Raw genomic sequence first — 19,924 nt, 5'->3', positions numbered from 1 at the left:
CTTTACATCACAGGAACTCTTCCTGAATCGAAGCCATCTCCCCACGTTCAGTTCACCAGCCATCGAAAGCCACATCCACCGCATCCCGGGACTCTCGCAAAAGTTTATTTACCTGAACGACGACGTGATGTTTGGCAAAGACGTCTGGCCGGATGATTTTTACAGCCATTCGAAAGGACAGAAAGTAACTGGAGTAGAAACTCAATTGAAGTCTAGATAAGCAGAAGAAGGAAAAGATCCTCAACGGAATATCTCCTCATTTGTATTTGCCGCAGGTGTACCTTACCTGGCCCGTTCCCAATTGCGCGGAGGGATGCCCGGGATCCTGGATCAAGGACGGCTATTGTGACAAGGCGTGCAACAACTCTGCGTGTGACTGGGATGGCGGAGACTGCACCGGTAATATTGCACTTGGGAGGGGATTGGAACATTTCTGGACATACAGTCAGACCTGGGTTTTCAACCATAATCCGTTCCAGAAGCCTGTTTTCGGTTGTAAACAAAGATGTTAAAAAAAAAAAAAACTACATTTTTGGTCGAAAACCAAATTCGACGAGAACAGAGACGTTAAAAAAAACTAAGGTTTGACTGTGCAGTCAAATCTGGGTTTTCGACCATAATCCGTTCCAGAAACCTATTCGAAATGGCCAAAATGGAACTGTATAGTGCCACTTAGCAGTTTTTTTTTTTGACGACGATACTAGTGCAGCGTGTTGTACCGGAAACAAATTCCTTGTGTGTTCTACATACTTGGCAATAAAGATGATTCTGATTCTGAAAACCAATTTGGTCGAAAAACCAAAAAAATCCCTTTATAATCAATGTAATCAATGTCTGATTTTTTTTTTTTTTAAATCAATATTGAACAATACAAACACGTCCACTAACAATGCAACGCTACACGAGGATAATGCGTCGGTCATAATGAGATGTGACGTATAAGAAAGCGGAGGCGAGTGGAATGGTGCGTTCAGGTACGCTCAGTTTGGTCCAGAACCAATTTTCGGTTGTAAAACGAGATATTTAAAAAAAAATGAAATTTTTGGTCGTGAAGTGAATTAGACGAGAACCGAGACGTTTGAAAACTGAGGTTTGACTATACAGTCAAACCCGGGTTTTCGACCATAATCCGTTCCAGAAACCTATTCGCAAACCTATTTGGTCAAGAACCAAAAAAGTCCCTTTATAATCAATGTAATCAATGTCTGTTTTTTTTTTAATTAAAATAAATTAAAATTGTATTGAACAATACAAACACGTTGACTCGCAATGGAACGCGACACGAGGATAATGTGTCGCTCAAATTGAGACGCGACACAAGTGACGTTTAAGGAAACGGTGGCGAGTGGAGTGCTGCATTCAGGTGCGCTCAGTTTGGTCCAGAAATCATTTGGTTGTTAACCGAGGCATAAAAAAAAAAAAAAACAATTATTTGGTCGAAAACCGAATTGAACGAGAACCGGAGACGTTCGAAAACTGAGGTTTGACTATACAGTCAAATCTGGGTTTTCTACCATAATCTGTTCCAGAAACATATTTGGTTGAACTCCAAAAATGTCCCTTTATAAACAATGTAATCAATGTCTGTTTTTAAAATCTATTTTAACCTATTAAAAAAAAACATTTTTGGTTGAAAACTGAATTTGGCGAGAACCGAATTGAACGAGAACCGGAGACGTTCGAAAACTGAGGTTTGACTATACAGTCAAATCTGGGTTTTCTACCATAATCTGTTCCAGAAACATATTTGGTTGAACTCCAAAAATGTCCCTTTATAATCAATGTAATCAATGTCTGTTTTTAAAATCTATTTTAACCTATTAAAAAAAAAACATTTTTGGTTGGAAAACTAAATTTGACGAGAACCGAGAAGTTCGAAAAGCGAGGTTTGACTGTATCTGGAAAGATTTCCACAGAAAATCCGGAATCCATTAATGGGAATATTTGGAAGGAATCTGTCCCACTTGTATTTTTACCATCAGGTACGGCAGAAAGCGGCAGGTTCCCCGGTGGAGTCGGCGCTGGCGGTCACGCCGGAGCCGCCGGACAAATGTGGCAGTTTCCCGGCGGTCAATTCGGCCTGGCGGCGGCCTCGTACTGCAACCAAGGTTGCGCAACCTCCTGGCTGGCGGACAAATTCTGTGACCAAGCTTGCAACGTGCTCTCCTGCGGTTTCGATGTGGGAGACTGTGGCACGGGTGAGTCCCCGGACAACTTCCGCTGCTTCCTCCCTTGAGCTCGGCGGTCAAATTAATCGGCTTGCTTCGCAGATCACTTTGGAGAATTGCACCGCGTCACCCTGCTAAATAACCAGACTGGCTACATCCTCCCGGTTGGCGAAATAAGACCATATTTTAGCTTTGAACGGATTGCTCACAGGTAAGCAGGGATGCCTCTGGGCCCCGCCCCCTTACGCCATTGACGCATTTTGACAGCTGCGCTAACATTGCCTATAACATTGCATAGTTCTGAAGAGGAAAGCAGAAATGTTTGCAATCGATTAAAGAAGTCCTTCCGTCTCATTTTGAGGCGTCTGGACTCCAATGTAGCACCATATTGGTTCATGTAGCGCTTTAACAACAGCTGAAGCTTGAACAAAGCGCTAACATGGAAAAAAAGGAAATCCTGCCCCCTTGTGGAAGGGGAAAAAACAGAAGTCTGACCAGTGCTTTATCGGCACACAAGCATGAAAAACAAAACCGGACAAATTCGGAAATGGCGCGCTACGTCATATTTTCAATTCTAGAATAAATTTGTGACTGGTAGTTAACAAGTTAAAATTTGTGTTATATTAGAAAAATAGATTATACTCAAATTTTTGTTTTTCATTTGCACTTTAGAAATATCATGCTCTAATGAATCTATTTTGGTTTATTTTTATTAATTTTGTATACTTCGGCAATGAAGTTGAATCCATTTTCAAAAATTGGCCCCCTTTTCAGACACCAGCTATCTAGCTGGCTACCTTGCTACATATTTATTTGCTAACTAGCTATCTATCTGGCTACCTAACTAGCTATATCTATTTGCTATCTATTAGCTATCTATCTCGCTGGCTATCTATTAGTTATCCATTAGCCAACTAGCTAAATTACTATCTATTTGACTTATTCCAGGTTGAGTGAACGCTGACGTGTGGCTGCCGCTGCTCACCCACAGGACAAAAAAAAAACACTTATCCTGTGACTGTAAAGTGACCTTGATAGTTTTGAAAGGCGCTTAGAAATGAAATGTATTATTAGTATAGTATAGTATAGTATAGTATAGTATTTTTTGTATTAGTATTAGTATTATTAGTATTACATTTCCAGGTTCTTCACATTTCTCAGCAGACCTTCTCACCCGTTTGCATTTTGACTTCTCATAGGGTCTCGGAGGCCCACGTGAGCGACAACCCCGTCGTTCGTCACACCTCCGTGGCCAACAAATGGAAAACTATCCACCTTTTGCTCCACCCCGACCACAACGCCAGCGTGATCCACTACAACATCACCTTCCAAAGAGAAGACAGCACGACCTTCACCAAAATCTTCCACGTTACCGTCGACACGCGTCCACTCCCGCCGGTAAACGCGACGCAGAGCAGAATGGAAAATTCCAGCCGGAAACCATCCGCAACGACGGAAGCGCTCTTTTTCTTCTCGGATGTACCCGAGGATAAAAGAGCACCCAAGATCCAAAAGAAGCAACCAGATGAACTGGAGGCCATCATAGAAGTCCCCGCTGTCAATGCGTCGCTCTTACCAGCTCTTGTGCGCAGTGAGCTTCAGAAGCTTGATGAGAAACTCCTCAGAGGAGACATCACGCCCAAGGGTTACAACCTCACCAAGGTTAAGCTTCTCGCCACCGTGTGGGAAGAACTTAACGGGCAACAAATCGCCGTTCCAAATGTGGTGGAGAACCCGAAAACCCCCACGCTGTTGCGCCATATTACAAAAGTAAAGAGCGCTGAGTGGCAGGGCAACCATCTTGCTCAAGTGGGGAGGAAGCTTCAGCACTTTGTCCCAGTCGACAGGGGCTTCCTACCCTGGGAGAGGAAGAAATATTTCCAAGACCTACTGGAGGTGAGCGCACAACTCTTCACACATTGGCAAGCTCTGGTCTTTACAGACGCTCCTCAACTTACAAACATTCGAGCTACGAATAACGGACATTTTTCCCGGAACAGTACAGTAAAGTCTCGTTATATCGATATTGGATATATCGATAGTCCCGGTTATATCGATACTATTTCTATGCACGCACGGAGAAAATTACATGCAAACAGGGTCGGATATATCGATAGTCCCGGTTATATCGATATTTTTTCGGACTCCCTTGAATATCGATATAACGAGACTTTACTGTATATATATATATATATATATATATATATATATATATATATATATATATATATATATATGTGTGTCGAAAAATTTTCGGATAGATGCTGCGAGTTAGATTTCGTATTCAGCGCTTTTTTTGTCCGAACTTGCTTGCGATTGGCTGTGTAGAGTATGTGTGGAGGGAGGAAATCCCTCTGAGGAGGACGCAATGCATAACAAACAATCATTGCTGCTGGCACGTCATTTAGTAATCATATCTGCCAACTACTCCGGATTTCCCGTTAAAAACTACGGTTTTCATGATCCCATTCCGTGATATGGGTTAATAATGAAAATTACGGTTTCCAATGAAAAAAATTAATTGTCAAAATAGTAATAATAATAATACATTTCATTTATAAGCGCCTTTCAAAACTCCCAAGGTCAGTAATTACTGTCCTCTAGCCTTCCCCACCGTGTTTGCTTTGTTTATAGGCCAAATAAGAATCAGAATCATGTTTTTTGGCCGAGTGTAGAACACAAAAGGAATTTGTCTCCGGTAGAACACGCTGCACTAGTATCATCATAAAAAAAGACGCTAATAAAAGCTAATCTAATCAAATTTCTTAAGGTAAGTGATACCTCTCAGGAACAACTGTGAGACAATGTGCAAAGTATCAAGCAGAAAGTGGTTCAAGTGAGTACAGAGCTGGAGTTACATAGATGGTAATGGGATGCTGTACCACTGGGTTGTGCAAAATTGCAAAGAAGCACTATAAAGTTAGATGCGTGTGTTTGAATGGGTCAAAATTAGCTTAAAAGCCATCTAGCTAGCTATGCATTAGCTATCTCTTAGCCAGCTAGCTTGTTTTCTATCTATTTGAGTTACTACGGGTTGAGGGAACGCTGGCGCATGTGGCTGCCACTGCTCACCCACAGAAAAAAAAATATCCTGTGACTGTAAAGTGAAATGAAATGTATTATTATTATTTTGTTTTTATTTTTTTTTCAACAGGAAGAAGAAGTCCTAAAGAGGGCGCTGACCTATGACACGGACGTCACCGCCGGCAGACGGAAGCTACGGGACACGTTTGCCGACTCGCTGCGCCACGTCAACAAGCTACTCAACCGCCAGTTTGGCTTTGCGTCTCGCAAAGTCCCCGCGCACATGCCGCATATGATTGACAGGCTGGTCATGCAGGAGCTGCAGGACACGTGAGTGTTGACGTCGGGGGGGCTACGCCGCCAAAACGATGCACCAGAACCACTTTTGAGTACAGTGAGACCTCAACGTACAAACACCTTATCTTACAAACTTTTCGTCTTACAAACTTCAAATTTATGAAAATTAAACCTTATAATAAGCACTATTTTCATAATACACACCCACCACGGCTGGCGGAGTGATCTTCGGCGGAAGCATACGACCGAACAGCACCAGAGGTTAAGTTATCAACAGTCCTTATGGAAGGTGACTCTCCTTCCATAAGCCATCAACGACCATCAAAAAGGTAAATAAAACTTTATTTTACAGCACAGTTTATTTCTTTAATTACATTCGTCATGTAATGCGCCTCTCTTTCCAAACAGCAATTCCCTTTGACCTCCAACGCTATTCCATCAAGCCATCAATGACCATCACAAATGCAAATAAAGTGGCTTTATGATACAATGCAGTGTATTTCTTTCATTACAATACAATAGCAGATTTATTATACATAGAATAAGGTATGTTGTGTGTAGTTTTAAGGCTTATTCAGTTGAAAAGTATATTTTATGGAAACCCGGGAACGGATTATTCCCATTTTAATGGTTTCCTATGGGAATATTTTTTTGAGATACACACTTTTTGCCTTACAAACTCTGTCTGGGAAGTAATTAAGTTCGTAAGTTGAGGTCTCACTGTACAGAATTGCATCTCAATCTTTGGCGAATAAGCAAAAGGCGGACATTTTCTCCACATGTCGCTAATTGGCTGCTACCACTTTATCTCCTCCGTCGCCGGCAGATTCCCGGACGACTTTGACAAGACCTCCGGCCACCGCGTGCGCCACCCGGACGACATGCAGTTCGCTTTCTCTTACTTTTACTTCCTGATGAGCACTCAGCAGCATCTTAACATCTCCGAAGTATTTGATGAGGTTGACACCGACCACTCCGGCGTTCTGTCCGACCGCGAAATACGCACTCTCGCCACGAGGATTCACGAGCTGCCACTCAGCCTCCAGGTTAGATCGACTTAACATAGCCATTTCCCACCGTTACCAATAAATTCCTGTTTTTGGAATGGATTGGATTAGCCTTGATTCGTCTCGCAGTGGAGATACATTTCACAGAAACAAAGTTATCAAAGGAAAGGAAGAAATAGAAAAACAAAATGCAGGAGCTGCTGTAAAGGCAAATAATGTGACAAAAGACACAGACGGTCATTCAATCTTAACTCATTCACTGCCATTCACAAATTTATTCGGGAATTGAAAATATGACAGAGCGGCATTCTTGAATTTTTTTTTTTTTTTTTTTTTTCATGCTTAGGTGCCGATAAAGCACAAACCATGGCCTATAGCAATGTTTTATGTTTTCCACAAGGAGGCAACATTTCCCATGTTAGCGCTTTGTTACAACTTAAGCTATTGTTAAAGCGCTATATGAACCAATATGTGTTTTGCATTATATTTTGGACAGCTGCCTTCATTTCAAGCTCACATAACTCCAGACCCATATAATTTAGGAATTAACGTTTTTCTGATGAAATAAGCGGCAACTGTTTGTGACGCTGCATTTAATGTTTATGTAGTCCGAAAACTCAATACATGTATTCGGCAAGTCCTGGAATTCAAGTGACAATGCCAAAAACCCTGGCACTGGAATGGACACATTTTTGCACGTCTGGCAGTGAATTAATTCAGCACTTTCTGCACTCGCTTTGTTGCATGAAGCGTTTCTAGATGAAAGAGGAGAGGATCAAAGCGTCCTTCTCACCAGTGGATCATAGACGTCATGGTGAAATAGAATGTGCACGTCTGCTACAAAACTGAATGTTGAAAGCAAACACGAAGCTGGAGCATCCATTGGCGAAAACAGATTGTCTCGCATCTCCTGCCCCACATAAATCTGCTTCAATTCCAAGCCGCGACAGTTCCACATAAGCAATGGATGCTCCGCTGAACTATGTGAAAATGCAGCCCATTTCAGACACAATATTTCTCTTGATTTTTATGCCCTTGCAGGATCTTACTAGCTTGGAGCAGATGTTGATCAACTGCTCCAAAACCGTCCCGAGAAACCTGAGCCAGCTGCATCTGGTGAACCCCACGCAGGAGGCCTACTACGACAACAGCATGGTGAACACCTCAAACCACACGCCAATCTCCATTCTCCTGTTTTTTCCAGTCACATTGTACAATTTGTTCCCCCAGCCGCCAGTCACAAAAGGCCTCATCGTGCACTGCGCCCCAATCACGGAACGCATCCGCAAAGCTTTCGTGGACCAGAACAAGTACAAGTGAGACGATCCAGAGACCAGAAATGACGCCTGCGTGTTTAAAACGCCCTAATTTTTAACAATCGACCGTTTGCGCAGGTTTGAGATCAAGGGCGAGGAAGACATTGCCTTCAAAATGGTCCGCACCAACGTTTCGCACGTGGTGGGCCAGTTGGACGACATCAGGAAGAATCCCAGGTGAAGTCCGTCTCGATAAGAGGTTCCCGTTTATCTCCGCTAGCTTAAACGCCAACCGACACAATTTTTTTTGTCTCCTAACTGACATCAGGAAAACGTTTCATAGCATCTGAAATACCCAAAACACGCAGGCTGATATTTTTAGTCAAATGCAAAACACCAATAAAAATGAGTTAATGTGTCCCAAAACTACTTCAAAATGACCTCGGAGATGCCGACTTTAAGAAGGTCCCGCCCCCTTGTTCGTGACATCACGCCAGCACGTATTGCCTTGCTCTAGAATCAAAACAATGGCTTCAGATTTGGAGAAGATGCTTTCTTGTTACTCATCCAGTTATGTATATGATTCAAATAGTTCCGAAGAGGAAAGCATAAATGTTTGCAATCGATTAAAGAAGTCCTTCCGGATCATTTTGAGGCGTCTGGACTCCGATGTAGCGCTCAGAAAATGCACAAGATGACGCCCAAGCTCCGATGGAAATGGGCTGATGTGTCAACTAGTATCAAATAGTAGTCTTTGTACAACACACAACGATTCACCATCGCGTTAGTTATGTTTTTTCCTTCTTATTTCGCTATCAACACAGTTTTCAGACCAAACAAAGTACCCAAAATGCATTGTGTGTCGCTTTCTCGGTCAGGGGCGTTCCAGACGTGGCGTCACGTCAGGCATCGTCATCAACTCGAAAACAAGACTTCCTAACACGTAAAATATAGCTATATGCCGTGGAATCTTTGTAAAATACGCTCAGTAGAAGTCATTTAAAGTTATTTTACAAGTTATGGACACAACTTGTCCGGAGGCGTCTGTTGTCCTTTAAACCCCCGCTCCCGTCCAACCGCTGCAGGAAGTTCATCTGTCTCAACGACAACATTGACCACACCCACAAGGACGCCGCCACCGTCAAGGCCGTGCTGAGGGACTTCTACGACTCTATGTTCCCGCTACCGTCCCAGTTCGAGCTGCCCAAGGAATACCGCAACCGCTTCCTGCACATGGACGAACTCCAGGAATGGTAGGTTCATTTCCACCGTGAGAAATGTTTTCATCATTGTCTTTAGATAGCAAGGCCATGACGTTCTAAAATGAGTCTCTGGGATAACGGGAGCGTTTCTTATTTGAAATGATGCAAATGGAATTGAATTACAGTGATACCTCATCTTATGAATGCTTTAGCTCACGAACTTTTCGCCTTACGAACGTTAAATTCGCGAGAATATAGTCTTGGCTGACGAACTAGTTTTCGGTGAACGGACCAAACCACACGGCGCCGTAATGGCTGGCGGACTAGTTTTCGTCACCCCCTTTCTTTGAGTGCGGACGTGGTTTGTTATCAAGTGTAGTGCTTTTGCTATTATGGGACCGAAAAAGACCCCACCACAGTCAAGTGTTAATTCGAAGAGGACACAAAAGAAAATTACGGCCGAGCAGATGGAGATCATCAAAAAAAACACAAACGAGGTGTGCATTTGTGTGACTTAGCGTCCCAGTACTGGTACGCTAAGTCGACTGTTGCTGCGTGTTGCTAAGGGTGTTTCTGTATTGCCTAAGCAACGGTCTCAGGCAATAGAAGAGGTTGAAAAACTTCTGTTGATATGGATTAATGAAAAGCAGCTAGCAGGGGACAGTGTGAGTGAGGGTATTATCGCCGAGAAAGCACGGCAACTCAGATATCATCAAGAGGCAACCTGGATGTTTGTCATCCATTGACAACTACCATCACAAAGGTAAATAAAACGACTTTGTTATATAGTACAGTTTATTTCTTTAATTACAATACAATATCACATTTATTATACATAAAATAAGGTATATTTTGTGTAGTTTTAAGGCTTATTTCGTAGAAAATTATGTTTTATGGGGACCTGGGAACGGATTATTCTCATTTTAATGGTTTCTTATGGAAAATAAATGTTTGGAAGACAAACCTTTTGCCTTACACTCACTTTTTGGGAATCAATTAAGTTTTAAGCTCTGTATTGTATTGTATTATCACTGTATTGTATTCCGAAATATTCCAAATGCAGATTTGATTTTGGAACGTGTAAGAGATGATTTCACCTTCAATAAACAAGTCAGGAATCCATGTTGTGTTTGAACACAGACGTCATTCAACGCCACCGGGCTATGAAAGTAACCCTGGCCCCCACCCCCCGGTGGAGGTAATCAATAGGTCTCTGCGCTCGTGGCGGCATGCCAGCTGCTAAAAATGGTTGCATCATAACATCAAAAGCAGCCAAGTGGCTGTCAGCACGCCGGGCCAAGTGTTGCCGGGTTGTCACCATGGGGATCCCAGGAGACGGGGGGGGCGGTTGGGGGTTAGGGGACACAGGGGGTTCCAGTGTCAGAGACTTTAAAATTAGACAACCCCCACCCCCCCCCTCAGATGAAAGTGGTAAGCTGAGCGTTTCGTCACCCTGCCGGAGTGTCAGAAATGACGTGCTGTCACCTCGCCGTTGCATCATTGCTTTTGTTCATCCGTTTGCGTAACCCCTAACCGCCTCCCCTTCACCCCTACAGGCGAGTCTACCGTGGCAAGCTGAAATTCTGGACCCATTGTATCCTGGTGACGCTGGTGGCTTTCACCGTCATGTCCTTCTTCACCGAACAGGTCAGTGGTCTTCCCTTTCTGCCATTCGCGCATTCGCCACCCCAAATGCCCAATCCCTTGCCCGGCCCGTCTAATGTGTGACGAACGGAGCCAGGACCTGAGTCCACCGAAACCACAAAACACCCCCCCCCGTGTCCCCAACACGCTTCGTCTTCCTCCTCCTTTGGGAGGAATCGATGATTCCCAGAGTCGGATTGTGTGTTTTACCACCAATTTCGTCACCCCTGTTGCTAACTAGCCCATAGCAACCTTAAAAGACAACCGACACCATTTTTTGTTTCCTAACTGACATCAGAAAAACGTTTTATAGCATCAAAAATAATCAAAACACGCAAGCTGATATTTTTAGTCAAATGCAAAACACCAATAAAAATGAGTTAAAGTGTCCCAAAACTACAGTAAAGTCTCGTTATATCGATATTCAAGGGAGCCCGAAAAAATATCGATATAACCGGGACTATCGATATATCCGACCCTGTTTGCATGTATTTTTCTCCGTGCGTGCATAGAAATAGTATCGATATAACCGGGACTATCGATATATCCGATATCGATATAACGAGACTTTACTGTACTTCAAAATGACACCGGAAAAATGGCGACTTTCAGAAGGTCCCGCCCCCTTGTTTGTGACGTCACACCAGGACGTCTTCGCCTTGCTCCTTTAAAGCACAACCGCTACATTGGAGTCCTGACGGCTCAAATTGATACGGAAGGACTTCTTTAATTGATTGCAAACATTTATGATTTCCTCTTCAGAACTACAGTGAGACCTCAACTTACGAACTTAATTGGTTTCCAGACAGAGTGTGTAAGGCGAAAAGTGTGTATCTCAAAAATAAAATCCCATAGGAAACCATTAAAATGGGAATAATCCGTTCCATAAAATATACTTTTCAACTAAATAAGCCTTAAAACTACACACAACATACCTTATTCTATGTATAATAAATGTGTTATTGTATTGTAATGAAGGAAATACACTGAATTGTATCATAAAGTCACTTTATTTACATTTGTGATGGTCATTTATGGCTTGATGGAATGGCGTTGGAGGTCGAAGGTCAAAGGGAATTGTTGTTTGGAAAGAGAGGCGCATTCCATGAGGACTGTAATTAAAGAAATAAACTGTGCTGTACAATAAAGTTGTATTGACCTTTTTGATGGTCGTTGATGGCTTATGGAAGGAGAGTCACCTTCCATAAGGACTGTTGGTAACTTAACCTCTGGTGCTGTTCGGTTGTGTGCTTCCGCCGAAGATCACTCCGCCAGCCGTGGTGGGTGTGTATTATGAAAATAGTGCTTATTATAAGGTTTAATTTTCATAAATTTGACGTTTGTAAGACGAAAGATTTGTAAGTTAAGGTGTTTGTAAGTTGAGGTCTCACTGTATTTGAATCATATTCATAACTGGATGAGTAACAAGAAAGCATCTTCTCCAAATCTGAAGCCATTGTTTTGATGCTAGAGCAAGGTGAGCCATCCTGGCGTGACATCACGAACAAGGGGGCGGGACTTTCTGAATCTCGCCATTTCTTGAGCTCATTTTGTGGCAGTTTTGGGACACTTTAAGTCATTTTTATTGGTGTTTTGCATTTGACTAAAAATATCAGCCTGTGTGTTTTGGGTATTTTAATTGCTATAAAACGTTTTTCTGATGTCAGTTAGGAAACAAAATAATGGTGTCGGTTGTCCTTTAAGGTTTGATACCTTCATCAAAACACATTCCTTAGCTCGCAGTGCGCAACTATCACATTTTGGTCTCGTGGCGTACTCGCCGTTTTCTCACAGCTGATCCACCTAAAGCGCAAGCTATTCCGACGACGTCAAATGGCCAAAGATGACAACCCTGAGAGAGTATGAAAACAGGAAGTGCTCCTCACGAGCAGCAGGAACGCCGCCTCCTCCGTTCGTCTTCTTCGGTCGAAACTAGCGATAAAGCCCCCTTTTTTTTTTTGTCATGACTTCTAACTCAACACTCCCCAGGTCCTTCCCATAAACCTGTTTTCATTTTCTGAGGCCGTGTGCTGAAACTGAACGGACATAAATGCCGTCGTCATGGGAACTGTCGGACATTTTGTGCGGTAAAATGTCACTTTAAAATTGTATGGAAAGGAATTTTTAATGTATGTCATTGTTGATTTTGTCCTCAACAATACGCGATCTAAAAGTGCCTTCTTTTTTCATTCCGATCCTTTTTTTTTGACATTTTTCTTCCACCTTGAATTTCTCATCTACCAATGCGTGGATTCAATGAGCCCTTTTCCTTGAATCAAAGCGTTTGTTGGCCGCGGCAGCTTTTTGTCCTCGCCGTCTGCGCACAGGTGTCCCCGTGGGACTCAGCAGACTTGCTATAACGTCTGAAATTCAGACACCTCGGCTCTTAATTTATTTTTTCGGGGGGTGGATTGTGACATCGCCACGGAGACCGAGCGCTTTGGTTAAAAAAAAAAAAACATGTCACCTCGCTTTAAAAGTCGCTTGTTATTGTTCTTCCGATTTAAAATAAACTGTTTGGCAAGGTTCATGCATCTCTTTTTGTCTTTTACGAATACACGGCGACAAGATGAATGCATGAAAAATATTCTTTATTACAAACTCTCAAAATCCCGCATACACATTTGTCAATAAACGTTTTCAGGACAATCGTATTAGACAACAATGAAAAAAAATCACGGTTGTACATTCCAATTTTGACTTCATCACAGAGATAGAAAGTCCAATGTTACTTTACAAACTAGGAAACGGTACCTAAAAATAGTCAAACGGTACCACAGAAGAAGAAGAAAAAAAAGCCCCTTTCAACCCCGGAAACCTGAATAATCAAAATATTACATTAGCTGGAGGAGAAACGTTAGCAATCTGGCGGTAAGATGAAAGTTTCTGTATTGCAGTTCGTCGTGAAAAAAAATGTGTACAAACTTGTTTTGCGTGATTTTTTTAAACCGCAAAACGAATTAAGGCGCCGTTAGCTGGATTGTATACAATCACATTCATTTCTAGCCCTTAAGGGAGAAGTCAGAAAGCAGAACAAATGGCCATGACATGAATAACGCTTCACATAGCCTGCTGACCAAAAAAAAAAACTTCCCCACGCCCCCATTAAATCCCTGATTGATCACATTCAGTCACATTTTTTGAGCTAATTAAAAAAAAATGTTTTTTTTTTAAACTTTGGTATACCAGATGTTTGTTTTGGAGCATTACTTTGGTGGGCAAGTTTTTTTTTAGGCAGTGGTGGTCACTTGGTCAAGGCATAGGTTGCTTGTCTCACCCTCGTCTGCTTTCAGGAGCGGGGAGAGATCGGCGTCTCTCTCCGCCTCCTCCCGCCGGGCAATCTGTCAATCGCGGTGGGCGGGGCCCGGCGGTGTGATGCTGAAGACGCGGATACGCAAATGGCTGGCGATCTGGTGGCACACGCCTGTGCAGTAGCGTGTGAGGTCCACCAGGGAGAGCACCTAAAAAAAAAAGCCAGATAGTGTACACCATAGAAGAAGTCGTTTCATGCATGTTCACCTTTTGACATTTATTATTTTTGCAGAACCACGTTTGAAGCGTTAACAATTCTCCGTTTTGATTCGTTATAAAGTACAGTGATACCTTGGTTTACGAACTTTTTTACGAACGTTAAATTTATACCAACTTTTTCCGTACACGGAGCTGCCTCAATGAGTGATGTGTCGTTCGCGAACGAGCCCGTTCTTCTTACAACAAAATGGCAGCTGACTGTTTTTGTCCTCTATTCCCCGCCCCCAGTCTTCGGTTAAAGCCATGTGATTGGTCAAGAACGCAGCAGTGAGGGGAGGTGGATTAAACTTTAAAGAGACAGGCCGACGACAGTGAGTTTCAACTCTGATAGTTCAAAAGCAGAGTGTCGACTGCAAGGTTAAAATATCCCATCAGGCTCCACAAACAACCCGCACAAGCCATTTGTACACTTGATGTAAAAAGCTATCAACCCAGCTAAACGGAACACAATTGATGAGGAACTAGATAAAATTATCGCAGAGAAAGCACCTACAAGGGATCGTTCCTCAAGATGGTGAAAGGTTATGTTCCTCATCAAGTGTTTAATGCTGATGAAACTGGCCACTCCATTCCGTCAAGCCATCAATGACCATCACAAAGGTAAATAAAATGACTTTATTATCCTGTTGTTTACTTCTTTAATTATAATACCATAACACATTTATTATACATAAAATAAGGTATATTTTGTGTAGTTTTAAGGCTTAGAAAATTAGAAAGTAGAAAATTATGTGTTATGGGGACCTGCGAACGGATTATTCTCATTTTAATGGTTTCCTATAGGAAATTAATTTTTTGGGATACACACTTTTCGCCTTACGCACTCTGGCTGGGAACCAATTAAGTTCGTAAGCCAAGGTATCACTGTACTAGGAACTGACCATGGCAATCCAGAGGACGATGTACTCGTCGACGAAGCTGTTAAAGTACTGGTTGAGGAAAAGGAGGCCCGGGCCGATGAAGGCGGTGTCAGGGAGGTGAAGCTCACTCTTTGTCATGTGCGCCACCTGTGCGGTAGGCAGGTTCAGGAAATGTTGTTTTCAAAATTTGACACGCCGCAGAAAAAAAAAATTGGAATGGTTATGGAAATGGCCGTGTGTTGAACTCATTCACTGCCATTCATGAATTTATTCAGGAATTGAAAATACTGTACGACGCAAATTAGGTCGGGTTTTGTTCTTTCTTGCCAGTAAAGCACTGGTCAGACCTCTGGCAATGTTTTTTCCCTTCTGCAAGGGGGCAGCATTTCCCTTTTTTCATGTTAGTGCTTTGTTCCAGCTTAAACTGTTGTTAAAGCGCTATATTTACCAATATGTATATTGCATTTTGTACAGCTGCGCCCCTTTCAAACTCACATAACTCCAGACCCATATAATTTATGAATTAACTCTTATTTTCTGATGTAAGAACAGCGTCTAAGGTTTCTTACGCAGCATTGAATGTTTATGTCGTCCTAAAACTCAATATTACATGGGTCCTGGAATTCCAGTGACAATGACAAAAACCCTGGCACTGGAGTACATACATTGTTGCACATGTCCTAGCCAGAATTCACCCCTGGGGGGTTAAAAGGGTGAGAAAAAGCGAGATGAATTACGAGGCGACTCATAGGACACCTGTCAGTCATACTAAATTTACTATACGGCCATATTTGACAGTAAAATATTAGCTATCTATTACCTAACTGGCCGGCTAGCTAGCTATCTGGGAGGTTATCTATTAGTTATATAGCTAGTTGTCTAGCTAGCTATCTATTAGCTATCTATTTGTTTACCTATTAGCTAACTGGCAGGCTGACTAGCTAACTGGCTGGCTATATATTAGTTACATATATAGCTAATTGTCTCGCTGTCTATCTATTAGCTAGCTAGCTTTCTATCTATTGACCTCCGGGTTGAGTGAACGCTGGCGCGTGTGGCTGCCACTGCTCACCACATCACAGAAAAACTTCTCCCGTGACTGAAAAGTGACCTTGAGAGTTTTGAAAGGCGCTTAGAAATTAAATGTATTATTATTATTGTTGATGAACATGTCTGGCAGTGAATGAGTTAACACAATTTGGCTTAAATATCCCACCAGGTCATCAGGAACTGTACAACGAAGGCGCTCTAAAGCGGCAGACTGTCCGAAATTGGTACTTTTTAGTGGTGTAGGCATCTGTCACTCACTGCGCATTGCAAATTTTCAGTATCTATCTTCAAAAATATTCCATGTATGTAGGAACAAGTCCGCAATGTCACTTTACAGCACGTGTCAAAGGTCAAGACGAGATTTCCGAAGATGTATATCCGCCTGCAGAACTCACCACAAGCTTGTTGGAGATCTTGGCGATGACCATGCCAAATGTGAGCAGGTAAAGGCAAGGATGATGCTCAAACAGCTGACTGGATGACTTCTTGAAGATGATGAAGGCCAACGTCAAGATGAGGCTGATGTGTAAACCGGGACTCAACACGCTCGTATCCTGCGCAACAACGTCTTATTTCTTTATTGGTGCGGCGTGACATCTTGCCAAGGTTATTCAACGTCGACGACTCACAGCCACAGTGGAGCCATTTTTACCCACGCCGCCGTTGAGAATGACGTGGAAGTAATTGTGGCAGGAATAAAGGCCGCCGACGATGATGCCCACGATAGGGAAGACGAACAGCTTCAGTCCGATGAGGGGCAACTTTAATTTTAAAGCGACACACAAGATTGAAGAACCGCCATCCTGGAAATATTCACCGTGGTGATTTTAAGTTACCGTGGTTTGCCAAAGGCTCACCCCACCGAAGGCGGACATCAGGTACATGATGATGATGGCAAACTGCACCTCAGTGACGTCGACCCTGCATGAGTAGAAAAAGCGACAATTGAGCTGGACGAGCCCATTGGCGCCCCACGAGGGATACTCACAGGCCAAATCGGAGAGTTCCCGATACGTAAGTCTGCCAGTGAGCGCAGAAGAACATGAACATCCCGATGAAGCCGCAGAAGAACATCCAATGGGGGTATCGGCCGATACCGCAGGAGATGCACGTTCCCACGGCGACAAAGACTGCGGCGAGACCATGCGATGTTTCAGTGAACAACAATGTGGGAAAACGTCAGTCGTTACAGGAGTGGTCCACTGTCATCTGTACATGTTTTTGAAGGTGTTGGACTCCTCATCCGAAAAGCTTCATCAGCGAACTAAAGTGGGACGGTCACTTTTCGTCGGTGGATGCTACATCTTTGTGTTTGGAAAAAAACAATACGTATCCGTCGCTTGGAATTGAAGCGGATTGATGTGGGAAAGTAGCATCAGCGAAGAGCACCGATGCTTATGTGGAACTGCCGCGTCTTGGAATTGAAGCGGAGTAGGAATTTTGGGTCCAAATTCGTCAGTGCGGCTTTAGTTTACAAAGACGAGTTTCAATCTTGAAAATAAAAGGCCGATTTTACAGACTACTTTCAATCTCGGAAAAAAAAGGCCGTATGTGAATTTAGATGTCATTGAATTTAAATACTGAGGCGCAAGGGTATCTATTAGCTAGCTTTCTATCTATTTGAGTTAGTTCTGGGTTGAGTGAACGCTGGCGCGTGTGGCTGCCGCTGCTCACACGCAGAAGCTAAGACTAAGGAAAGGGTAGTAAAAGAAGCATTTTTGGTAAAACAGCAAAACCCTTCACTGAACCGCCATGGTGGTTCAACGCTTAATTTAAACCGTGTTCACAATAGACTTCTTGGGCCATTACCACGTAGGCTTAGTCATGCTAATGAGGCAATCAGAGCCAGGCTTAGAATATTAGAATTATTAATATATTATCTGGCCCTATAAATGCTTCTTTTACTCCCTTTCAAAGCATCTATTATCTTTAGCTAACATTTTAAACCTCACTGTCGTCAAATGAGTCATTGCTAGCTTTTAGGTGCAGATGTACCGTAGATTGAGGCCTGCTAGCATTGTCCATGCGTTGTTGATTAATTTGATCAACATGGCAGGGACAGTTATTACCAGCACAACTTTAGTTCTCTGACGAAGCTCCTCGGATGAAGAGTGAAACATCCGACACCTTCAAAGAAGTACAGATGACTGCTGAAAAAAACCTTTGCATCAATAACATGGAAAACTTCCCAGTGTGGACAATCATGCAGCACCTGTGGAGACAGCGTCACAGCCATGGTCGAAAAGCTCGCCGAGGGGCGAACTTGTGTTGGTCCTGCGGGCTTGCTTGCCATCGATGGCGTCCAGAGACTGGTACACGAAGAGGCCCAGAGCACTCAGGATGAAAACCCACGCTGGAGCCTGAAGGTGAGATGTGACATTTTGAAGAAGCACAATGATACAAACTCCCAATGAGGGCGAACAAACACCCATTCACGTATTAATTTTGTAAAAAAAAAGTAATTAAAGTACCCAAACTGCATTTTTAGAAATTAACTGAGTTAAAGAAAAGCGAAGTCTTCAAACTTAAACAAATGTTTAGCAACAACTTGAAACATGACTCCAAACGGTTTTTTTCCTCATGAAATTAAACTCCCCAACCGCCTATTTTGATTTTCAGATAAAATAAATATTAAAATGAAGGAGGCGCAAGACTTTATTGGTCACAGGTGATAAATACATCAAGAAAACAAATGCAACCTCGTGTTTGTAGCTTAATGAGTGAATAATTAATGCAGAAGGGCGTGTAAACAGATAAAATGTGGACTTTGTGTGAGTTGTAAGCAAGTAACATGAATAACACAACAAGCAGGCTGGACTGGTCCAGCGCGTATAGTTTTTAAACCCAAGGAAAGGTACTGATGCAAGATTAGTGACGTCACTTGTCGTGACAAATCTTAATAATCGATCGATCGCTTGATGAACTTCAATAAATAGATGTACAGTAATATGTAATGTCTCAGATTCAATCACCGGAAGATGAAACCTTGTGTTTACGCGTAGCAACCTTTAAATCCCGTAAATCAACGAGAAGCGATTCCCCTACATTGACCTTGTTTACCACAGATCATACATTGTGCGAACGAGTGAAATAAAACAGATTTTTATAAATTTGTTAAATAACATTAAATCGGTTAATGCCCGATTGTGATTTGGCGATCGAGTGTGTCTGTGGAAACTTTGTCCAAGGTCCTCTCAACTCACCTCCTCGGTAGCTTTAGGGCAAAAAAACACGAGCAGGAGTGTGGATACGACGTTGACCAACAAGCCGACGATCGTGAGCGTATTCGGGGCGACCCACGTCGGGATTTGCTGGACCAGCCAGTTCCAGTAGATCTGGCACGGCGGCTCCAAGAGGGAGCGACCCGAGGCGCTGTACTTGTGATCCTCCAGCCGCTTGAGCTGCGCGCTTGAAAGCGGCTCCGGCCAAAGTAAATTGGCCATCGTTTCTTCTCGAAATAGACCGTGACGAATTCCCGAAGGCTCCCAGGAAAAGAGGCTCAGATTCGGCTACCTTATCTCGTCCAAGCCCAAAACATAGCAGCGCATTTGGCCTGTAGAGGGAGGCGAAATGCGCTTCGGCTTAGGCCATTTGCATGGCGGAAACAACTACGAGCGAGGTGATGACGTGTCGGACGGATTGAGAATGTGTACCAGAAGTCTGACACCGGAAGCCACGAACTCTCCCACCAGAGTTAATCGAAACAGAAAAAATAGTCCAGGTAATGAAATAATGTCAGATTATTATTTATCCGGAATATTTACTCAACAATTTTCTGCATTTGAATAAATAAAGTTGTCCTTTATTTCAGACTGGTGACATTTACAACGCTCGCTTTCGTGGGACACCTTGAAGAAAAGCATGGGGCTAATTGAAAACAGGTGA

The 19,924-nt window shown here is 42.9% G+C and overlaps 2 protein-coding genes across 4 annotated transcripts in view; one reads left to right on the top strand and one right to left on the bottom strand.

Annotated features, from left to right (window-relative positions):
* gnptab (N-acetylglucosamine-1-phosphate transferase subunits alpha and beta) overlaps positions 1–13,126 on the top strand; it is a 66,558-nt gene extending 53,432 nt beyond the window's left edge. For 2 of the 3 annotated variants that reach the window (XM_088988416.1, XM_088988415.1), the window contains 13 exons: positions 14–184; positions 276–399; positions 1,983–2,198; positions 2,271–2,379; positions 3,368–4,064; positions 5,323–5,522; positions 6,316–6,535; positions 7,538–7,651; positions 7,727–7,812; positions 7,891–7,989; positions 8,838–9,005; positions 10,511–10,601; positions 12,393–13,126. In XM_088988416.1, the coding sequence (XP_088844542.1) occupies positions 14–184; positions 276–399; positions 1,983–2,198; positions 2,271–2,379; positions 3,368–4,064; positions 5,323–5,522; positions 6,316–6,535; positions 7,538–7,651; positions 7,727–7,812; positions 7,891–7,989; positions 8,838–9,005; positions 10,511–10,601; positions 12,393–12,464 (2,367 nt within the window). In that variant the 3' untranslated portion in view covers positions 12,465–13,126. Of the gene's footprint in view, positions 1–13; positions 185–275; positions 400–1,982; positions 2,199–2,270; positions 2,380–3,367; positions 4,065–5,322; positions 5,523–6,315; positions 6,536–7,537; positions 7,652–7,726; positions 7,813–7,890; positions 7,990–8,837; positions 9,006–10,510; positions 10,602–12,341 lie in introns of all 3 variants that reach the window. The other variant, XM_088988417.1, reaches the window with a different exon arrangement.
* A 46-nt stretch (positions 13,127–13,172) lies between these two features.
* On the bottom strand, positions 13,173–19,633 carry chpt1 (choline phosphotransferase 1). The gene is made up of 8 exons (XM_088988436.1): positions 19,243–19,633; positions 18,252–18,399; positions 17,028–17,169; positions 16,876–16,960; positions 16,669–16,800; positions 16,435–16,593; positions 15,011–15,136; positions 13,173–14,059 (listed from the first exon to the last, which is right to left on the bottom strand). The coding sequence occupies exons 1-8, from the start codon at positions 19,480–19,482 to the stop codon at positions 13,943–13,945; spliced, it is 1,149 nt and encodes a 382-aa protein (XP_088844562.1). The 5' UTR covers positions 19,483–19,633; the 3' UTR covers positions 13,173–13,942.
* Between the last annotated feature and the right edge of the window lie 291 nt (positions 19,634–19,924).

Source organism: Hippocampus bargibanti, linkage group LG22, assembly GCF_051943395.1.
Source record: "Hippocampus bargibanti isolate YZ-2025 linkage group LG22, ASM5194339v1, whole genome shotgun sequence".
Taxonomy (NCBI): domain Eukaryota; kingdom Metazoa; phylum Chordata; class Actinopteri; order Syngnathiformes; family Syngnathidae; genus Hippocampus; species Hippocampus bargibanti.
The sequence above is the reverse complement of the archived record's forward strand: the minus strand, read 5'-3'. Positions and strand labels throughout refer to the sequence as shown.

Bases quoted from the DNA above. Each gene is read 5' to 3' on its own strand.
- chpt1 (XM_088988436.1), bottom strand. From the start codon at position 19,482: ATGGCCAATTTACTTTGGCCGGAGCCGCTTTCAAGCGCGCAGCTCAAG. The intron at 16,961-17,027 runs GTGAGTATCCCT...CTACTCATGCAG, and splicing joins GGAACTCTCCGATTTGGCCT to GGTCGACGTCACTGAGGTGC. The intron at 16,594-16,668 runs GTGAGTCGTCGA...GTTGTTGCGCAG, and splicing joins AAAATGGCTCCACTGTGGCT to GATACGAGCGTGTTGAGTCC.